This window comes from Rattus rattus, chromosome 3 (assembly GCF_011064425.1).
Source record: "Rattus rattus isolate New Zealand chromosome 3, Rrattus_CSIRO_v1, whole genome shotgun sequence".
NCBI classification, from domain to species: domain Eukaryota; kingdom Metazoa; phylum Chordata; class Mammalia; order Rodentia; family Muridae; genus Rattus; species Rattus rattus.
Window position 1 is genome coordinate 53,464,835 of NC_046156.1, and position 20,694 is coordinate 53,485,528.

At 43.3% G+C, this 20,694-nt stretch overlaps 1 protein-coding gene across 1 annotated transcript; it reads right to left on the reverse strand.

The window, feature by feature from the left end:
• Positions 1–271: 271 nt before the first annotated feature.
• Slc16a1 (solute carrier family 16 member 1) lies at positions 272–20,649 on the reverse strand. The gene is made up of 5 exons (XM_032897581.1): positions 20,477–20,649; positions 9,390–9,649; positions 6,368–6,511; positions 4,140–4,985; positions 272–2,148 (listed from the first exon to the last, which is right to left on the reverse strand). Exons 2-5 carry the CDS (start codon positions 9,604–9,606, stop codon positions 1,871–1,873), a joined length of 1,485 nt encoding a protein of 494 aa, XP_032753472.1. The 5' UTR covers positions 9,607–9,649; positions 20,477–20,649; the 3' UTR covers positions 272–1,870.
• Between the last annotated feature and the right edge of the window lie 45 nt (positions 20,650–20,694).

Below are 20,694 nucleotides of genomic sequence, written 5' to 3' on the forward strand. Positions count from 1 at the left end.
CCTAAACTTTGAAAGTTTCCCCTCTAAATTCTCACCACAACACTACTTATTGCAAGGTGGTTTCCAGTGTCTTAGGGCTAACCATCAGGGGAGAGGAGTTCAAGATGTCTTACAATCCTCCCTGCTTTGCCTTAACTAAAGGAGAAAAAAAAAAAAACCATAAAATAAGCCATATGTACAAGTCAAGCATATAAACTGATAATTGACTATTAGAAAGGTTAATAAAAACAAAGACACAATATGCCTCACAAATAAACATGTGGAAGAACCGTTTTCTAAAAATAAAATAAATGTTTTATTTGGAAAAAGTCAGCTTCTTACACAAGGTTGTAAATCTGTATTCACCCTGTCAATTACAATGGTATTTTAAACACATTGAGTACAATTCAGTGTCATATGTCTTATTTTTTCTGCCTCTATTCAGAAAACATCAGGTTTAAAAAAAAAAAACCCACTGTAATTCCAATCTGGTCCATCTTTCCTCCTATCCTTATATTAAACCCATTTTTCTACATGTCAGGTAAGTGAAAGGGTCGTGAGAGTTAAGATGTGGAGGTAAGACTGCGTCAGATAATCGTAAGCATGATAGCAGTTCCCCGTAAGCCTGGTGTGTGTGGCGGGAGGTGGGTACTTACTGAAAGTCTGCAAACTTCCACCCGATTTTATCTTTATTGGCTTCCCTGAGGCCAAACACTGACCCTCTCGGTTTTGCAAATACTGAAAACAATGTAAAAAACAAAGAGCGCATACATTCACCCTGTACTGGATATCTCACATACAGCTCTAAACTAGCTATCAAAATAAATGAGCTATCAAAAATCAGAGAAAAGGTCTCAGGGATTAGGAGGGTCCAGGGTGCTGTGGGTTGTGGCTGAGCCATACAGCATGTACTTCGCATGCTCATGGCCCTGGGTCAATCCTAAGAACCAAGACCTCACTCACAGCCCTCAAACCCACACATACCCAGAGTATCACACCATAACTAAGGTTTTGGGACAACCTACGCTGAATTCAGCTGATGCTTGAAATACTGTTTACATTAAATCAGACGTGTTAAGGAATTGTTTTGTAGATTTTAATACTAATACTTTTTGCATTTGATTTCAAAAATGGCCAATTACTTCTAACCACACAGTGTCTCTGAATAGGAGCAAAGCTATCAATTCAGTGGCAACACCTTAGCACTAGACTGTAGTGAGCATTCCAGAAGAGGTGCCCAGCAGGTGACAGGCTGTGGCTGGAACTGCCAAGATCCAGAATTTTATGCTTCAAATTTCTCAAATATATACCTAGCAGCAGATGTACCAGGCAACTATAATGCTAGAAAAATACTTTAGTCAGTATTTTATAAACCTGTGACCTTTAAGCAGTATTTTTATTCATAAATGTTCCGGTAACAATGTCTGTCTGACAAAGCATTACAACAACAACAAAACAAGATTAAGGTTAGTTACCTCAAGCAAGCTAGTTGTTATTTTTCCTCTTAAAATGACGTTTAAAACAGATGAATTCAGCAGAATGGTTTTAAAAGTTAAGGCTCTCTAAAGAGTTCTAAAAACTAAAACTTAAGGCACATATTATAATCTCCATGACACTGTTAAAAGCTAAGATTAAAACAAACAAACAAATAAACAAACAGATCACTGCTTCTTCCCCATATTCTTTGTCAACCACTCCCTACCTAAAGCAGAGTATATTTTAAATCCAGGCATTGGTAAGGAGTGAAAAAAAAAAAATCCCACCAATGAACACCTGGTGGGTTTTCCACACAAATGTCCACTGTCTGCACGGAGCACCACTGGTAGACTAGAGGCCAGCAGAATGGTTTCGGATGTCTCGGGTCACACCTGCTCTCTTCCTGCTCCACAGGTCACACTGGGCTCTCCTCCTCCGCGGGGTCTCCAGAGCTGTTCTGCAGTGGCGCTGGCGACTGTGTTTCTTTCATTGTCTTCTTGGGCTTCTCATCAACATCAGTGCTGGTCTCGTCCTCTTTACCTTCCCTCTTCTTCTCCTCCGCTTTCTGCTCTTTGGCCACAAGGCGATAATTGATGCCCATACCAATGAAGAGGTAGAGGCCTGCGATGATGAGGATCACGCCACAAGCCCAGTATGTGTATTTGTAGTCTCCATACATGTCATTGAGGCGGCCTAAAGGTGCAGAAGACAGGCTGTGTAGGTAAGAGAAGCAAGGACACCCTCCTGAAGTGCAGGACATACTCAAAAAGATGCCAAAGCAACCTCCAGAGAGCCCGCAAACGAGAGTACAAAAAAGTACGAAAAACGAACTGCAAGATTTTCTATTTATAGTGTCTCTGATTTTGACTGGCCTTGTATTTTCTATTTTCAAATTGGCAACAATTAACTCTTGGCAAATCTCAATGATAAAAGTCAGAGATCATAATCCATTCTCTTACTACACAAAGGGTAAACTAACTCAAAGGAAGTTTGAGAGTGTCCAAGGCCACACAGTTCTACTCCAGTCACCAAGGCCAAAGTTCTTTATCAGCACTTCCGGAGAACACTGCTCTGTAGCCAACAGCACACTCTCAGCACCAAACCCACAATGTATCTTCCAGCAGCTACAGAAACTTAAGTACAGCAACATTAAGTAACTGCTTGAAGGTCACAGGCCTAGTAAGGGAACAAAGGGTCTGAGTTGAGGCCTGCACCTGCTACCGCTGTGCTGCAGGAAGCCTCTGTTTCAACACCATATGAATTTGGAAAATGGTTCACCACATACATCCTCTCCCCAAAGCTTGTGCTGTTTGATGGTAATGAATGTCACTTGACCAACTTGAAAGGAACTCTATATGGCTACTATACAAACAGACTGTGCTACAGGGAGAGCTGTGGGACCAGAACACGGGCAGTGGAGACTCGTGAGTGGTGAGGGGTGAGGGAGGCTGCTTCTTTGGCAGCAGGAAGATGGACCTGTCAAGGAAAAGATGGAGAGGACCCAGGCAGAACAGCCACTGCAAATGCATAGGGTGTGAGCAGGAAAGCAAGAGTTGGGTCCCAGAGTAGAAAACAAAGTTGGAGAGACAGATAGGGCCCAGCTCTGCAGAGCCTTGAAAGCCGTATTAGGGAATGGGACACTGCAAGACAGGAGTCTGTAGAACAGGGTAGCGGGAGGAGCAGGAAGGGAGTACTCAAAGCATCCTTAGGTACAGTGGCATGCGCCTATAATCGCAGCACTGAGAGGAGGACACGGGAAGGTCAGGAGGTCCAGGCAATCTTTGGCTATAAGAATTTTAAGGTAAGGGGTTGGGGATTTAGCTCAGTGGTAGAGTGCTTGCCTAGGAAGCGCAAGGCCCTGGGTTCGGTCCCCAGCTCCGAAAAAAAGAACCAAAAAGAATTTTAAGGTAAGGGGTTGGGTTTAGCTCAGTGGTAGAGTGCTTGCCTAGCAAGTGCAAGGCCCTGGGTTTGGTCCTCAGCTCCCCCCAAGCCCCCATCAAAAAAAAAGAATTTTAAGGTAAATTGGTTAAAATCTTATCTATAAATAAATCACCACAAACATCTAAAAGGAAGTTGGGACATTTGGGAGGATCATGTTGTACAGGCCAATACTGATTTTGAACTCAATCATCTTGCCTCTGCATCTAAGTGCTGGAGTAAGGGGGTGTAATGCTGTCAGTCCAACATGAGATTGTAAAAGAGTTTAAGGCAGGCAATGGTGGTGTATGCCTTTAATCTCAGCACTTGGGAGGCAGAAGAATCTTGGAGATTAAGGCCAGCTTGGTCTACAGAGAGTTCCAGGACAGCTAAAGCTACACATAAACTTTGCTTTGAAAAAACGAAACCAAATAAACAAAACACAACCCAGACAAAACACCCAAAGAAAAAGTTTAGTAACTCAAGCTCTCAAATTGTCTAATGACTCATAAACTAATGAAACCAAACAGAATTATCTATGGAACTGCTACTAAAATAACCCTGAGCTTCGTGAGTCCAAGACGCACAGTGGTTAGGAGAGTCACTGGTACACTCTGATCTTATGAACGAGGTGACTCTTCTACCTGACTGAAATGTACCCTATTATTAAAGTTCAGCCTTCAACTGTGCTTTAAAGGTTTAAATGTTTTTCATACATTACTTTATAACCTGATCAGAACAAAAAATGGAGGGGAGATATACTATACCTAAAAGTGGTGGTCCCAGGAGGACAGGACAACATTCCACAATGGTCACCAAGCCCACAGCACTGGAGAACCTCTGGGGTCCAACGAGGTCCATCAACGTCTCAAACAATACGGAGCTGAGCCAACCAAAGGCAAATCCAAAGACTCCCGCGTAGATGCAGAACCCAACATAGGTCGTAGACAAAGGTGCCAGCAAATGGCACACTCCATTCGCAACAATAGAAGCAGCAAAAAAGTACTGGACTCGAGGTCTGATCCACCTGGTGTTGGCTGCAAGCCCCATGGACGGTCTGGCCACCATATCAACAAAAGCCAAAATGGAAAGGAGGAAGGCTGACTTCTCACTGGAAAAATGCTTACTCTTACCATAATTACTAAGAAAGACCAAAGGGGTAAAGAGCCCAAAGAACATGACCACATTTCCAGACAGGTACAGCAAAAAGCCTCTATGGGTAAACAGGGACAAGTCCAAGAATTTATTAATTGTTTGGAAGACTGACAGCTTTTCTCCTTTGGGACTTCCTCCAATGAGATCTGTATTTGCATCAGACTTCCCAGCTTCCTGGAGAGACTCTTTGGACTTGAGTTTTTCCACCTTGCCTTGCTGAGGCCCTATTGGTCGCATCAGGGATCCAGCTACACAACAGTTGAGGAGGAGGCCCCCAAGAATTAGGAAGCTTCCTCTCCAGCCAAAAATACCAAAGAAAGCCTGATTAAGTGGAGCCAGGGTAGAGAGGAACACTGGGCTGCCTGCCATAGCCAGGCCATTGGCCAATGGTCGCTTCTTGTAGAAATACTTGCCAATCATAGTCAGAGCTGGGTTCAAGTTGAAAGCAAGCCCAAGACCTAGGGAAAGGAGCAAAGATAACACACAACGTCATAACAGAAATATCTTTAAAACTACCAAGCAAAGACATTAGAGTAAGTGGGGCTAACGAGATGGGCCCGTGGCTAAGGCACGCACTGCTCTTGCAGAGGACTTGAGTTAAAAGAGTCCCAGTGTCCATACCGGGAAACTTACAACCATCTTGTAACCCCAGCTCCAGGAAATTTGATGTTTGTGACCTAGCTAAATCTGTCTCCTTGATCCAGGTATATACAGTTAACCTTGTGTCCTCGCTCAATTGTATCTAATAACCATGCTGAGATTCCTAGAGTTGCCTATCTGACCCCAGCTTTCCTCTGTATGTACTGTGTTCTTCCTTCATTCCATTACTGTCCCAGGAAGATCAACTCTTGGAGCTGGGCTGGACATGGCAAAATTTGATCTGGCCCAAATATTGAATGACATTAATAAAAGCTGTTTATAATACATAATTAACTGAAAGAAAATGACAAAAATACACAAAATCTCATCCTCTTTGGTCTAAACAAGCAAACAAAGGTTAGTTTTGTACACTGAAGAAAACATACAGTAAGCCACACATTTGAATGTTGTCATAGCCAATAGTTAATTTTCTTTTTTAAAAAAGATGTATTTATTATATATAAGTACACTGTAGCTGTCTTCAGACAGACCAGAAGAGGGCATCAGATCCCATTACAGATGGTTGTGAGCCACCATGAGGTTGCTGGGAATTGAACTCAGGACCTCTGGAAGAGCAGTTGGTGCTCTTTGTCTCCAGCCCCCAAACAGCTCATTTTCTTAATTTGATGACTAAATAAAAACTGAGAAGACCTTCAGAAGTGTCACCGGGGTATCACCCTGTCCTATTGTAATAAAAGCCTATTCCTCGTGGGAAAAGGAGGTAAGGAGAGAACAGCCAATGGCATCCCTCCATGAGTCATTGCATAAACTTTATCTAACTACACCAGGTGTCCTGGGATTCATTCTGTAGGCCAGGCTGGCTATGCTGCCTCTGCTTCCTGAGTGTCACCCTGCTCCACTACCAGTGTCTACTATTAAAGTGGTGCAGTTTGAGTCTGAGGCCAGCCTGGTTTACATAGCAAGTTTCAGGTCAGTCAAGGCTACACGGTTGACCCTGTCTTCTAAGTGAATAAAACGATCTGTGTTTATGCGCATCCCCATGCCATGGTGTTGAGAGTGGAGGTTGCCCCTACCAGATCTGGTTCATTCCTTACACCATGTGGTCAGGGGAAGACTCAGGCTTCTTTTACCCTCTGAGCCACCTCACTAGTACTCAGTTAATGACCAGCTTTCTAAAACGACAAGTGTGCTATCAAATAGTGACAGTAAATAAATATGGAATGAATCAGTAGCCACTCACCTCCAATGACACCAATGCAGAAGTAAAGTTCCTGCACCGTGTTACAGAAAGAAGCTGCAATCAAGCCACAGCCAGACAGGCAGCCACCAGCAATCATTACGGGACGGCTGCCATATTTATTCACCAAGACACTGCTGATAGGACCTAGGAGAATCAAAAATGTGGCAGTATAAATCCCTTTACCTTTAAAAGGCTAAAACACTAAGGAGTCCATCACCATGGTTCATAAGCCTGAGAACCGAATTTTATGCCACTGTGTGAGGCGCACCTTCAAACACTAACATTTTGTTGATTACAAGATGAAGTATTAAATTCATTTATTTGGAATTAAAAAAACAAACTGAGTCTCACACTTCACAGGTACGGACTTGAACAAATGACTATTTACAGGACACTGGAACCTGCCTGGTTACAGTAGATGACTGGGTGACTGGGTTCCAACCTCACATGGCAGAAGAAAAAATCACGTTACATAAAACTCAACCAAAAGCAAGAGCACTGAGTATTGAGAGGCAAGATCTTTAGGAAATAATTAGGTCAGAGCCTCGTGAGTTTTGTGAAAGGCCTGAGGGAGCATACCTTTCCTTCTGCCATGTGAGGCAGCTGGAAGGCACTGGCCACATGAACAGGCCCTTACCAGAGGCCTAATGAATGAAAATTGCCAGTTCATGACATCACAGGACACTTGGAAACTTAAGTTTATAGTGTGTATAGGACATTGGTAGAATGTCTGTACATTTTCACAGGGTTTTACAGTCAGATTCTAAAATAAGCATCGCAACACTGGTGTGCTATGAAGTTTAGGCCAATGTAATCTTGTAACATTTGAACTCCCAGAAAATGGGAAAAACAAATCAAAAGCAACTTGGATCTTTCCTTGGCTAGGTACAGTGCTTCATACTTTTAATCCCAGCCCTTGGGAGGAAGAGGCAGGATTTCTGTGACTTTAGCACGTTACAGGATAGTCAGGGCTTGTCCCTCGAACACTCTGGTATCTAGGACTAGAGAGATGGCTCAATGGCAAGTTGCACTTGTTGCTCTTTTAGGACCTGAGTTCAGTTCCCAACACCAATCAGTATTAGGCAGTTTACAACTGTCCTTATCTCCAACCTTGAGGGGTCCAATGTTGTCTTCTGGCCTCTACGACTATATATATATCCCACATGCACAAGAACAGAGACAGAGATAAATAAAAACCTTAAAGTGATATAACTTAGCTCTCAAAATTTATTTAAAAACATTTAAATAGCCCAGAGACCTGTGTTTAAAAATATTCACAACAACAGTAACACAGGTTACCCAAGGCAGAGGTAAGCCAGCCTGGCCTACACAATGAGAACTGTATTTTTAAAAAATGAGGTGGTGTACACCTTTAATTCTGTCACTTGGGAGGCAGAGGTAGGCAGATCTCTGAATGAGACCAACCTTGTCTACCGAGCTAATTCTAGGACATCCAAAGCTGCTAACCTTTGAGACAAAAGAAACAGTCTCAAAAGAGAGGAGGTCGGGGACTGTGAGGGGTGGGACAGGCACGGTAGCATAGGCCTTTAAATCCTAGCATGGGGTGGGGTGGGATTTAGACCCTACTACTACACAGAACGCTGTCTCTCTTGAAAAACTGGAAGGGAGGACGGAATGAATGCTAGCTAGCACAGCTGGTTAAGAGCTTGACTCCTCAAGAACCTAAGTTTGCTTCTCTGCAGCAATGGCGATTCGCAGCCAAGTGTAACTCCAGTCCAAGGGGATCTGAAGCTCTCTCTTCAGCCTCCGTGCTCACCATGCATTCACCTGCCACACAGGCAAAACACTCATACCATAATTTTTTTTCAAGTTAAAGACATAAAAAGATACACATGAGAAAAAAGCATTCTTCAAATTACTGCTCCTGTCCATTTATCCCTGTCCTCAACGAACTTAATTATATTTAATTAAATTACAGCTTCAAGGCAGAGGCAGGAGGATTTCTGTAAGTTGGAGGCCAGCCAGGTCCGCAGAGCCAAAGCTATTTAAAAAAATAAATAAAAACACCCTGTCTCAAAAAACAAAAAGACAAACTACCCACCCTCACCTCACTCCCCCAAAACTTATGACTTTATCTACACAATGATGTTTGTTCATGGGCTTATGATATCAAAAAGAAGAGCAGAATCAGTGCTCTCTCTCCCAACATGCAGCCCAGAGCTGAATCCACTCAAGAGACTCAGTAAAGACTGCTGAATCCACTACCAATTCAGTAGCCTAAGGCTAAGTTATTCTCCATTGAAAAGTAGAATCTTTGTGTTGGCTGTTAAAGGGCTACATGTGAGACACTAAATTCTTAGCAAAAACATCTTGTTAGCCATCTCACAAGACAACATGGAACACTGCCAACCTGGCTAAACAAAAATACTTTGCCCCAGGATTTCTATGAAACAACCTCAAGTTTTATGGTAGGTTTAACTTTATGTTTAATTGTGGTTTTGATGTCTCCAGGTAAAATAAACATGTTTTAAACGAGCAATTTACTTTCTACATAGCCTCCACACCATGCCAAAGAAAGTAAAAAGGAAAAAAGATATAAGTTTAAGTGCAGCTGAAATGCGTTTAGAAACCATAGCAAGCATCACAGGAACAAGTGAAGATGGTACTCAGCTTGTCTCTTGGTGTGTGTGCACATGCATGTGATGCCAGCCTGGGCATCGGCTGTCTTCACCCCTTTGTGCCTGTGGACAAGCCTCGCCCCTAAATTACAGACCTTACCTGAGACTTGAACTATGCTATTCCAGACACCTGAGTAACTTTTTAAAATCTTGCAACTCAATACTTTAACATGTTTACTTTCCAAGTATCTGGCAGGGAGCAAGAAATGAGGTTTGCACTTTCATTTCTGTTCCAAAAAGCCACAATGGAATGAGGGAGTAAGAGCTGCCTGTGTTATCAGGGATGAAAAGCAAGCTCAACACAGCACTTCAGGAAGTAACGCTGAGCAAGATATAAAATGTCCAGACTCTGGCACCTAAGGTGAGGAGCAGTGGGCACTTACCTCCGCCATACATGACAGCCAGCATGATGGACGATATCCATGATACTTCACTGGTCGTTGCACTGAATATAACTTCAATCTCTTTAAAGAAGACAGTGATGGATTTGGGAAATGCATAGGAGAAGCCAATAGAAATGAAGGCTCCAACTACCACCGCCCAGCCCCAGCCTCCATCTGGGGGGGTGTACCCCACTGGCCCGCCAATCGCAGGTGGCATCTTAGGTGTCGATGAATTCTAAGATGCGGCGAAAACCTAGTATCTGAGGGATATGAAGTAGAAAAAAATTTATGTCAGCAACAAGTCAACCTCCACAATCCCTTTTCTGCACTAAAAGCCTTTAACAATCAGAAGGACAGAGGAAATGTTTTGTTGTTTCAGGTGAGGGAAGGATACATAGTGAGACCCTATCTGCAATATTGGGGGGCGGGGGGACAACAAGCCAGTCACCCCTACAATTCCAATGGACCAATTACTTTTACTCTTCTGTTTTGTTTTCCAGCCTTTTGTTTCTTTGTAGTTTATCCTATGTGACTTTTAAAATGGTTCTCTTTGGGGTTGGGGATTTAGCTCAGTGGTAGAGCGCTTGCCTAGGAAGCGCAAGGCCCTGGGTTCGTCCCCAGCTCCAAAAAAAAACCAAAAAAAAAAAAAAAAAAATGGTTCTCTTGTTCTCAGTGTTGGGCAATGACACTACGGAAAATAAACACATGATGTAAAGTGGCCAGTTTTTAGAACCAAGCAAGTAAAAAAGATTTCTGTCAATAAAATCACATGTCAATTTTAACAACCATCCCAATTATAACCAGGAAATCAGCAAAACAGGAGTTTTGATTGACTGTCCATATGGGAGAAAGTCTTTCATAAAAGGATTACATGCAGCCCAGGCTGACTTCAAATGTTTGTGGGAGGTCTTGAACTCCGGGTTCTGCTTCTAGTTTCCAAATGCTAGAATTATATGTATTTCTTTAAAGCATACCCAGTCTTGTTATCAGTGTACAAAATAATGAGTGTCACTGATATTGTCACATGACTTGCTCATACTTGCCCCATTCTTGTGTCAGTCTGTCCCCTTTTCCCAAATCTCCATCCTGCCCCCACATCTTATATACATGTGTCCAGGTCCCTGAGAGGGAAGACATGATGGCTGTTTTTCCTTCTCTCTCTCCCCCCAGAAACCTCTCTGATGGTTTCTAACACAGGACTCTCCCTAGAGCTATGTAGTCACAAAATTTTTCTTCCTTTGGGGATCCAGCTTTTTACTCTAAGGGATGGTGAACCCCAGCACAACATGGAGAGTAAAACTGCATACTTCTTCAGTAATAGGGGTATGTAGACAAAGACCTCAGGTACCTGTGTTCTTAGAAAATATGGCTTTTATCTGTCTATCTATCTAAACATTAAGGATCTGAATCCTATTTTTACAAACGTAGCCTGGGGAGGGGGAGGCAATCTGTTGTAGGAAATTTCATTCAAGCCAGATAAAAACATCTTTATAAGCTAAGGTTTCTTAAAAATCGTACCTGGGGGTTGGGGATTTAGCTCAGTGGTAGAGCGCTTGCCTAGCAAACGCAAGGCCCTGGGTTCGGTCCCCAGCTCCGGAAAAAAAAGAAAAAGAAAAAAAAAAAAAAAATCGTACCTGACTGAATAGAAAGCTACCTAACGTAGGTGTGCTGGTAGATTTAAATCTGCAAAGTGCAAGTGCTGCAGGGGCTCATTTTCTCTTCCCTTTATCTGAGCATAAAGACACTGCTTACAATTTCCCAAACTGCTAAGAAGATCTCAGGAGTATTTACATATATAGAAATAACACCTACACACAGGCAGCAGCGCGGTCTAACATATCAAGCCCTGACTAGAACAGCAGCAATACATGTTGGACGTGATTAAACTTTGTGCTTACCTGCCAGCTATGGTTTGTCCCAAATAAAAGGCAGCTCTAATTTTCAGTCACGAAGACTTGCCTCATCAAGTTAATAAAAGCTTTTCTACAGAATCTAGATTTTCAACTTTTAATAGTTTTAGAAAGATTCTCAAGTAAATGAGTGTCAAAAAAAATGTTTTTTTGGGGAGGGGGGAGTATAGGGAGTACGACAGCAAACATTTAAAAACCCAGAAACAGATTTAACACAATTCTACCACCTGAGAAATAATTGTTATAATTAAAATTCTGATTCAAAATCACCTGCATTTCTTACTTACAGAAGGCCTTCCTTATCCCAAAAGAAAATGATAAGACTAGACCCCTTTGCCTGTAGCTCAGGAAAAGGGAACACATATAAACCAAACCTCACATGTTAAAATACAGAAAGAAGCTAGGGCTGGAGAGATGGCTCAGTGGTTAAGAGCATTGACTGCTCTTCCAGAGGTCATGAGTTCAATTCCCAGCAACCACATGGTGGCTCACAACCATCTGTAATGGGATCTGATGCCCTCTTCTGGTGTGTCTGAAGACAGTGACAGTGTGCTCACATACATTAAATAAATCTTAAAAGAAAAACCCAGAGGCTAAATGATGGAACAGAAGTTTAAGATTTTTAAGTGTGCAGCAGCCCCACAGTTTAAATGTTATTGCCTTAAAGTAACAGGGGGTTAAAAAACAAGTTAAAGAGGGTTAGGAAACAAGTGATGGCATTCCAGAAACATCTGCACACAGGGGGGAAAGGCAGGTAACACACTTAATCCCATCATCACCTGGGAGGTAGGGGCAGGAGGACCTGTGTTCTGAGACCAGCTTGATTTATAGAGTGATTTCCTGAACAGCCAGACCTACATGACTCTATCTCCCAACCCCCACAAAAACAAAAATACACCAGTCGGTTAGAGACATAGGTCAGTGGCTAAGAACACATACTATTCTTGCAAAGGACCCGAGTTCAACACCCACATTGGGTGGTTCATATGCGCCAGGCTATCCATCCAGCTCATTCTCCCACACAAACACAGGGGTTCAGGGGTTAGGATAGAAAGAATGCATTATACTAGTAAGCCAATCTAGAAAGTCAAAGTTGTATTCCAGCCCTGTGGCCTGGACTCTCTCCAGAGAAGGTACAACAGCCCTAGGAAACTATTAATTTCCCTGTACTCTCATACCAGTTCCTAAAGGGAACAGCAGCCAGGTTTTGAGTGGACCTAAAGCTCAATGTGCATTACTAAGGCTTCAAATCCTGACACACAGATCTCTAAGACTGATTTAACATGGTAACCTTCTGTTTAACTGTTTCAACCTTGCTTCTTATTGCACAAGTGGCCCCAGAGAGGGATATGAATGATGTTGGAAGTGTAGCAAATTTAACATGCACAGGACCTTGGGTTTAGTTCCAAGCAGTAACTGCCCCCAACCACCACCACCCCCCAAAGAGGGGGAAAAAAAGGGAAAAGTATCTATGAAAAGTAGTAGATGACTACTGGACCTGACTAACAAAACACTCATCAATTACAACATGTATAGTATTAATCATATTGCATAAAGAAACCCCACACAAAATGTAAGCTTGCCTCTACAATCTTCTACTGAACAGCAGGATTGAAAACATGTACCACCATGCCCAGCTGACACTGCTGTTCGGACACTGCATGGCTTGGTAGGTAAAGGTACTTAGAGCAAGTCTGCCCACCTAAGTGTGATCCCTAGAATCTTCCACGAGATGACACTTCCCAGGCATGCCATGACATATATCCTACATATATACACCATGCACATTCTTACAATAATTTAAGCCTAAATAATAAAAAAAGAAAATTCTGTCATTTGTGCCAGGAATGGACCCTAAGGACACTTGCTGAATAAAATAAACCAAATCTAGGAAGATAAATACTGTAGTTTTTATGTGTCAGTTCAGTATGACACTGTTCTATACTGTGAGTGTTTTTTCTAAGACTTATTGCTAAAAACACTGAACACTAGACAAGCACTCACCCACTGAACCACATAGTTCCCAGCCTCTAAATAGTCTTCCTAATTACTGATGATATAAACCTCACACTATGTTGTCATTAAAATAATTACTGGGTTTTTTATTAGAATTATACAATTTCCAAATGAGTACCTGATTTTCCTCAAATTAGAGTAATTATTAAACCACTCGCCTCCCTTCTACTTAGCTGAGGTTTCTAAGTGACAGAGCGCTAAGAGTAAGTACTAATATAATAAGAGGCTGAAGGATATGTGGTTTTAATCTGCAAGGATTTCAAGCCTAAGGTTCAATGACCTCTTTAGAGGTTCTTTCAACTGAGCTGTTGAATAGAATGTTGTTTTCAACATGAAGTACATTTGCTAATGTGAACCTACTCAGAAAACTCAAGTCAAAGTAAGATACCCATTAATTGGTGGCACCTTCACTTTCTTTCTTTTTTTTCTTTTTGGAGCTGAGGACCGAACCCAGGGCCTTGCGCTTGCTAGGCAAGCGTTCTACCACTGAGCTAAATCCCCAACCCTGCACCTTCACTTTCTAACAGAAAAATATTATACCTGAATTTGTGACTTACCCTGTGACATGATTACATAATCCTATGATGAGCCCTCTGCTGTGTGGCCTTACAGGTCTGGCTAGCCTCACTTTCACAGGGGTACAGGAATAATGCTCCCCCTAAGGGGTGTCAGATTCCTGTAGCAGTTTGGCAATACCTGTGGAACTGGTCAGAATGCACTTTTAAACTAAACTGGGCATGGCAGGGCACACCTGAAGTCTCCATAGGCTGGAGGAGGAGGAGTTGTAATCTGCATAGTGAGTTCAAGACCAGCCTAGGCTACAAAGTGAGCCCTAGCCTTTAAAAAAAAAAAAAAAAGCAAAAACGAGTAAATGCATAGAAGCCTAAAAAAAAATTAAAATTACAACTGTCAAAATATTTTTAATTGGACACTGTTACGTGCTAGTATAATAACCACGGTGATTTTGAAATGGTGGCAATTTCAATCTGTGTCTAACAGCTCATAAAGTCTGAGATTTACTAGTTTCTAAGTCGCAGGAGTAACACAAGCCTACACTCCAACAAATTTACAAATTCCACACGCTTAGAGATTAATCCTGTAGACCATAAGTTTAAAATCTCTGATAAATGGAGAAGAGAAAAAACAACCCTTCCTATGGGAAAATAGAAGAGGAAACTAGGTAAAAACATGGCTTTGGCTCTCGGAATTCAGAAACTGAGTGGGTAGATGACCCAGCAAGTAAGGGACTGCCACTGTGCCTGACAAGCAGGGTTGATGGTGGGCACCCACATGGTGGGGAATCAGCTCCTGCAAACTGTCCTCTCTGCTCCACAGGAATCCCCCAACACACACTCTCTCTCCCTCCTTGCTAAAGAAATGTAATTAAAAGAAAACCTAGCTGGGTGGTGGTTGGTAGGCAGAAGCAGGTGGATCTCAGATTGAGGCTAGCCTGGTCTATACAGTGAATTTCAGGACAGCCAGAGCTACAGAAAGAATCCTTTTTAAAAGACCTTTACTCTCCAAGATAGTTTACAAATAACAGTGTCGTTTTCTTCTCAATTTTTAAAATATATTCACAGACAAGTGTCGATGTGTGAAGGTTTGTGGACACCACTCCCATGGAGGGCAGAGAAAAACTGAGTTGGGTTCTCTCCTGCCACCTTGTGGACCCAGGAGTGTAACACATGTGGGAAGGCCTGCAAAGAACTACACCTCTACTAACCGACTCAAGGTTCCATTCATTCAATTATGCACTGGGTTCTATCCTGTTACAGTTTGGAAGCAAAACGTTCCTCACAGGTTCACGTATTTGAATACTTAGGTAAGCCACTAGCTGGTGGCCATGTTTGGGGAAGTTGAGGAACCTTTAGGAGATAAGACCTAGTTAGAAGTGGGTCCTAGGGACAGGCCTGGAGGTCTAAAGCCCAGGTCTCTGCTTCCTGTCCCAGATTGGCCCAGATGTGAGCAAGCATCCTTATGCTGCTGCCATGCCCCCCTCACCCTGATGTGATACTCAAAACCTGAGCTGAAAGAAGGCCTGCCTTCCTGAAGTTGCTTTCTTGTAGGTAACTTGGTCACAACTTTGAGGAAAGTAACCAATACACATCCCCAACATCCAAAACCTACAAATGAACACCACCAACCAGAGGCAAAACGGAATCAAGGGAAAGATTTATTTTTCAACCAATAATCAGTTATGCAACTTACAATACTAGAACACTTTAAAGTTCTTTTCTCTACAGAGGCTAATTCTGTCAAATCAAATTAAAGATATTATGGGTTGTAATTACAAACAGGGTAGCAGTGTGACAATAAACAGAACTGGGTCCTGCTTGTCTATTTATGGTCAGTGATATCCCTCAAAGGCTGAGCCTCCATTTCTTGGTGAAGGTGAGCTCATTCTGTGACTCAGTGTTGAGCTTTGAAACTCTTTTCTGTATGATACTAAGGCTCTTACAGTAGATCTCTCTTTTATAGTAGATTATCTAAGATCTATGACCCCACCATTCCTCCAAAAGGAAAAAAAAATGTTAAAGTAGAGGGAAGAAAATGCTGCTAATGTGGCTAAGACAAATTAAAGAACACACAGAATTTTAAAAGATTAGCTAGAGCAATATGCTTAAGATGACTTATCTGCCAAGCATACATAGTGGCACACATCTTTTGACCCCAGACCTCAGGATGCAGAAGTAGGTGGATTTATTTTCAGAGGCCAGACTTCTGTACAGTGAGACCCTGACTCAGAAACACTTAATTCTATCCCAACAAATTAATTTAGTAGAAAGTGGGAAACTATAAAAGTGTGTGTGTATACACACTTGCACGCAGGTGCATGTATGTACATATGGAGGTCTGCATGGTTTTTGTTGAGACGAGGTCTCTAATTTTGCCTCACACTTGGCTTTAAGGGAGCTCCCGTTTCTCCTCTCCAGCACTGGTAGTGCACATGGGCACCACCCCAGTTTATTTGGTTTTGCTTTATTTTTTGAGACAGGGTCTCTGTGGAAGGAAGAGTATGGCAAAATAGAAGCAAAGGCTGGAGCTTAGTCAGGAAAATAGTTATATGCCTAGGTTTGTCCTTAGCAGCACATAAACCAGGTAAGGTGACTTAGACAATCCTTCAGATCCGTAGGTATGTGGACTCAGCTTAAGACACAGGAGAGTCTGCCTTGACAACAATAATAAATGGTAAAAGACCACTGACTTAATTACACAAAGCAATCTAAACTGGGTATCACTAATAGTAACAAAAGAGAATCAGAGGCAAAGATGATGTGGCAGCTACCTCTGTGTGGGAGAAGCAGGCCTCCTAGGGAAAGTACTAAGATGACGTTAGGAGGATTTAAGCATGGTTACATCACAAGATTAGGGTTCCGGGGTGAAGAAGTAGAAAGCAGAATAAGTATTACATTAAACTTGAATGCCTCAGAGGTAACTGGAAAAAGGAGATCAAGGTTCCACTACTTAAAAACAAACACCCCCCCCCCAAAAAAAACTTGAAGGGTGTCTGATGACCTGAGTTCAATCCTTGGAACTCACATAAGAGTTCACATATATTAAATAAAGACAGGATTACAGTCCAGCATGGTAGCTCATGCCTGTGGTCTTACCACTTGGAAAGTGGAAACAGGAAGATCGTTGAGTTCAAGCCATCTTGGTACACAGAAAATGTGAGACAAGCCTAGGTTATCTGAGAGGGTCTCAAATGCAAACACGCACATATAAAGTTGGTAAAAACTGAAGTGCAATTAAATTACTGCCTTTTCAAGCCAAGAGTAGGTTGCGAATACAGCAGAAAAACATCCCATGTCTTCAAGTAAAAATAGCAAACATGAAATATATTTCTCTCTCCTCCTAAACCTTTCCTCAGAAATAAAAACTTGGTCTTCAAGTGAGCTTCCAATGACAGGAAACACACAGGACAGCAGGATATGCTAAATTAGAGCATGTTAAAACTACACCACAGACAAACTAAAACCTCAAACGGGAAGACTAGAAGAAAAGGGGAAAGGGCCTGTCTCTTTCAAATACATCACTTAGATGAGAAACCTATAGATGCAGACATCAAACATATATAGCATGACCATGTTCGTATCCTTGATCAAGGGAACCAATTACTAAAAAATCAAAACTCAATACATCGATATAAATACATGTTGGGCAAATCTGAATACTGAAGTCTTTGGTGATGTGACTGTTTAAGAGCAGGACGATGTGACGATGATTTTCTGAAGATTCCTGTCTTTTGGATAGCTGTGGATAGAGCTCAGTTGGTGAAATTATTATTTCATCTAGGATCTGCTTCACAAGCAAAGTGGAAAGGGATGGATGGTAAAGACACAGGAGTGACTCAGCTGCTTGCTACTTAGCATTTCCCAAACTAAACTGTAGAGAAGGTAAAGAGAAAACAAAAAGAAAATTTCAGCTTCACCAATAAAAACAGGCAGGAGGGCAGAAATGGCTTTGAATTTAATCTATGAGTTTATAAGTCGGGCAGTTTGGGTGTAGTCACACTACCTCAGGATTCCCATTGGTTAAAACGAAGATAAAAAACTTGTATTTGCTCCAGCTAGCAACCTGAACCACATCATTAATTTCACCCTTGTTTCTCACTTCCAACACCTTACTAGTCCCCTACCCAAAAACCTGTTTCCGTCCTTTTCTCAAGGATTCCGCCAGGTCGGTCCCACTCTAAGAACAGCCTCTAGCTGGCTAAATCCCAGAATGATACTAAAATGCAAATCTGGTCAGCCACACAAAGTTCTGTTAACTGTTTAGCTTCTTCCTGTGTCCTTACAGTGACTTAAGACACTCCACTGGCTGACACTTCCATTGCCTCTTACTATTTTTGATTGCTCTATGCTTTAGTTTTTGATGAAATTCTCTGAGCTTCTTCTGCATGGCCCCCATTACTGTCTGAACTGCCCTTTCAACCTATCACCAAACTAGTTCCCACTCCTTTGTCAAACTTCAGATTAAGTAGTATTTCCTCAGAGAGATACCTAGTGTTTCCTTCAATTGAGCATCGTCTCACACCTACAAAAAAACACAGTATTTGTTCTCATAGTAACCTTACTTTCCCCTAAAACTTGTTTGCTAAGAGCACTTAACTGTAGCTGCTTTCCAGCTAGACTACAAACCCAAGGGTAAATACTAGAATCCATTCTCTGCCCATCCCTAACACCTCTATCCATAATTTCCAGTTTTGTGTTCAAGTTCCACATTACTGGTCCTCATAGGAAATAAAAAGTCAAGTAGGCATTACACTGGGACCTAGACCTTGCATGACATGCAAACTAGGAAGCTCCTGAAGCACAGAGGGAATGAAAGGTTCAAGAACCTGGGAAAATACTAACCTAACACTATTTTTTTGCCTGAGTTTATAGGTATTCATGTTTATATCACCTCATCCCCCCGCCATGCCCCGCTTAATCTGTTTAGGATTATGTAAATCACAAGGCTAAAACTCCCAAAACACTCCTCAAACCAAGAACTCTCATACTTAACAAGGTCACAATCTGATACACCAACAGTATCTACTTAAACCCACAATGAAATTACTGAAATACACTCACTTAAAAATTTATCCTAGGCTGGACATAGTGACAGGCGCTTTTAATCCGAGCACTGGGGAAGCAGAAACAGGTCTGTGTTCAAGGGCAACCTTGTCTACAGAGTTCCAGAACAGCCAGGGATACAGAGAAACTGTGTCGAGCCTCCCAAAATCTGCCCCCCCCCCAAATACCTAAAGTCTTGAATTATTGGTCATTTCTTATGGTACTTGGAAGGCTAAGTTGTAAATCCTGGACATTTTTACTTTGTTTTGAGAAGGGGTTTCAAAAGCCTGTATCTCCTGCCTGTACACCTTAGATTTAAGGGTAAGACCCATGGACTGCCCGCCCCCTCCCCTTCTCTCTCTCTCTCTCTCTCTCTCTCTCTCTCTCTCTCTCTCTCTCTCTCTCTCTCACACACACACACACACACACACACACACACACACACACACCAACGCCCCCCCCAAGACTTGGGCTTGACTTGGTTCCTATCCTTCCTTTCTCAAATTCTCATATAATTACTAATATCACCCGTCAGCATGTACTCATTTTATTACAAAACCAAAATAATTTTTTTCAATGCCGGCGACCTTTGGAGCCTCAGGCATGGTAGGCCAGTCAGGTACTCTTACCACTGAGCTACACACTCCCAGCCTAAATTAAATAACGCCTGAAGATTTCAAAATTAGTTATGGGTAAAAAAACAAAAGTAGCTTGTCACTGTGTAACTACTAGCAGTAGCCGCCCAGTTTATAATGAGCCGCTGGAAAACGGGAAAAGACTGAAGTAGTAACACGTGCGTTTCCTGGTTGAGTGATCAGAAGCTAGTTTTCGCAACTGCTGGTTGCACCAAAAACGCCACCATAAAGAAAGGCTATAACGCACTCCGAAAAGGGATGTACTTGGCCCAGAAAGCGTGCCCCGATCAAATGTAAGGATATTTAAATCTTCTCCACATGGATACCTTGAGACCCCGTGCCCACGGCAGGCGCGCCGAAGCCACAGGTTGGACCACAAAGAGCCCCTCTCCCAACCTCCCTCCCCTTCCTCAAAGTTCCCCGGAACCCCGCAGTCGTACCGGCGGTCCGCAATGCAGCTCCTCACATGCCTCACACCACTCTAGCAAGTCACCAGGTGGGACACCGATTGGCAGACCCGGAGGCAGGGCGAGTATGCCACGAGTCCTAAGTAACTCCCGCCCCAGTGCCTTCCCTCCGAGCAGAAGGCGGCAGGAGTGCACCACGTGAACCGGCCTCAGGTCGTCCCTCTTCCCGACCTAAGCATCTCTCCAGGCGCCGACAGTAGGCTGTACTGGAAGCGTCTCCCCCAAGGTCACCGGGCACCATGACCCGACTCCCGCAGCCCGGCGGCCGCCACCTGACCGCGGGCCCGCAGCTCGGCCAGGAGAGACGCTGTGCCCGGCGCCTCAAGGTCCCCTTCACCCACGCCACGTTCCGGGCCATGTGGCTCCGCGCGCCCAGGATGCCCTGTCGCCCGCCCCCCTTGCCCCAGGGACGAAAGTCTCCGCATGCTCGCGGGACCCCACCGGGGCACCAAGGGCACCGCGGATTCCGTGCAGCGCGCTGCCCGCTCTGCCCCGACTAACCGTTATGTGTATCTCGCGGCGCCCAGAGTGTGCGTGACGCGGCGGCGCGGGCCGCAGTTCTTCGGAGCCGGGGGTCCTGCTCGTGTCCCTTGCCCGCCACCGGGCTCGTTGGCTGCAGCACCTACACGACCGACCAGTCACGTCGCAGCTCGCCACTTTGTCTGGCGGGGCAGGCGCGGCTGCCTTATAACCCGCGGGGGCCGGAGCATGCGCACAGG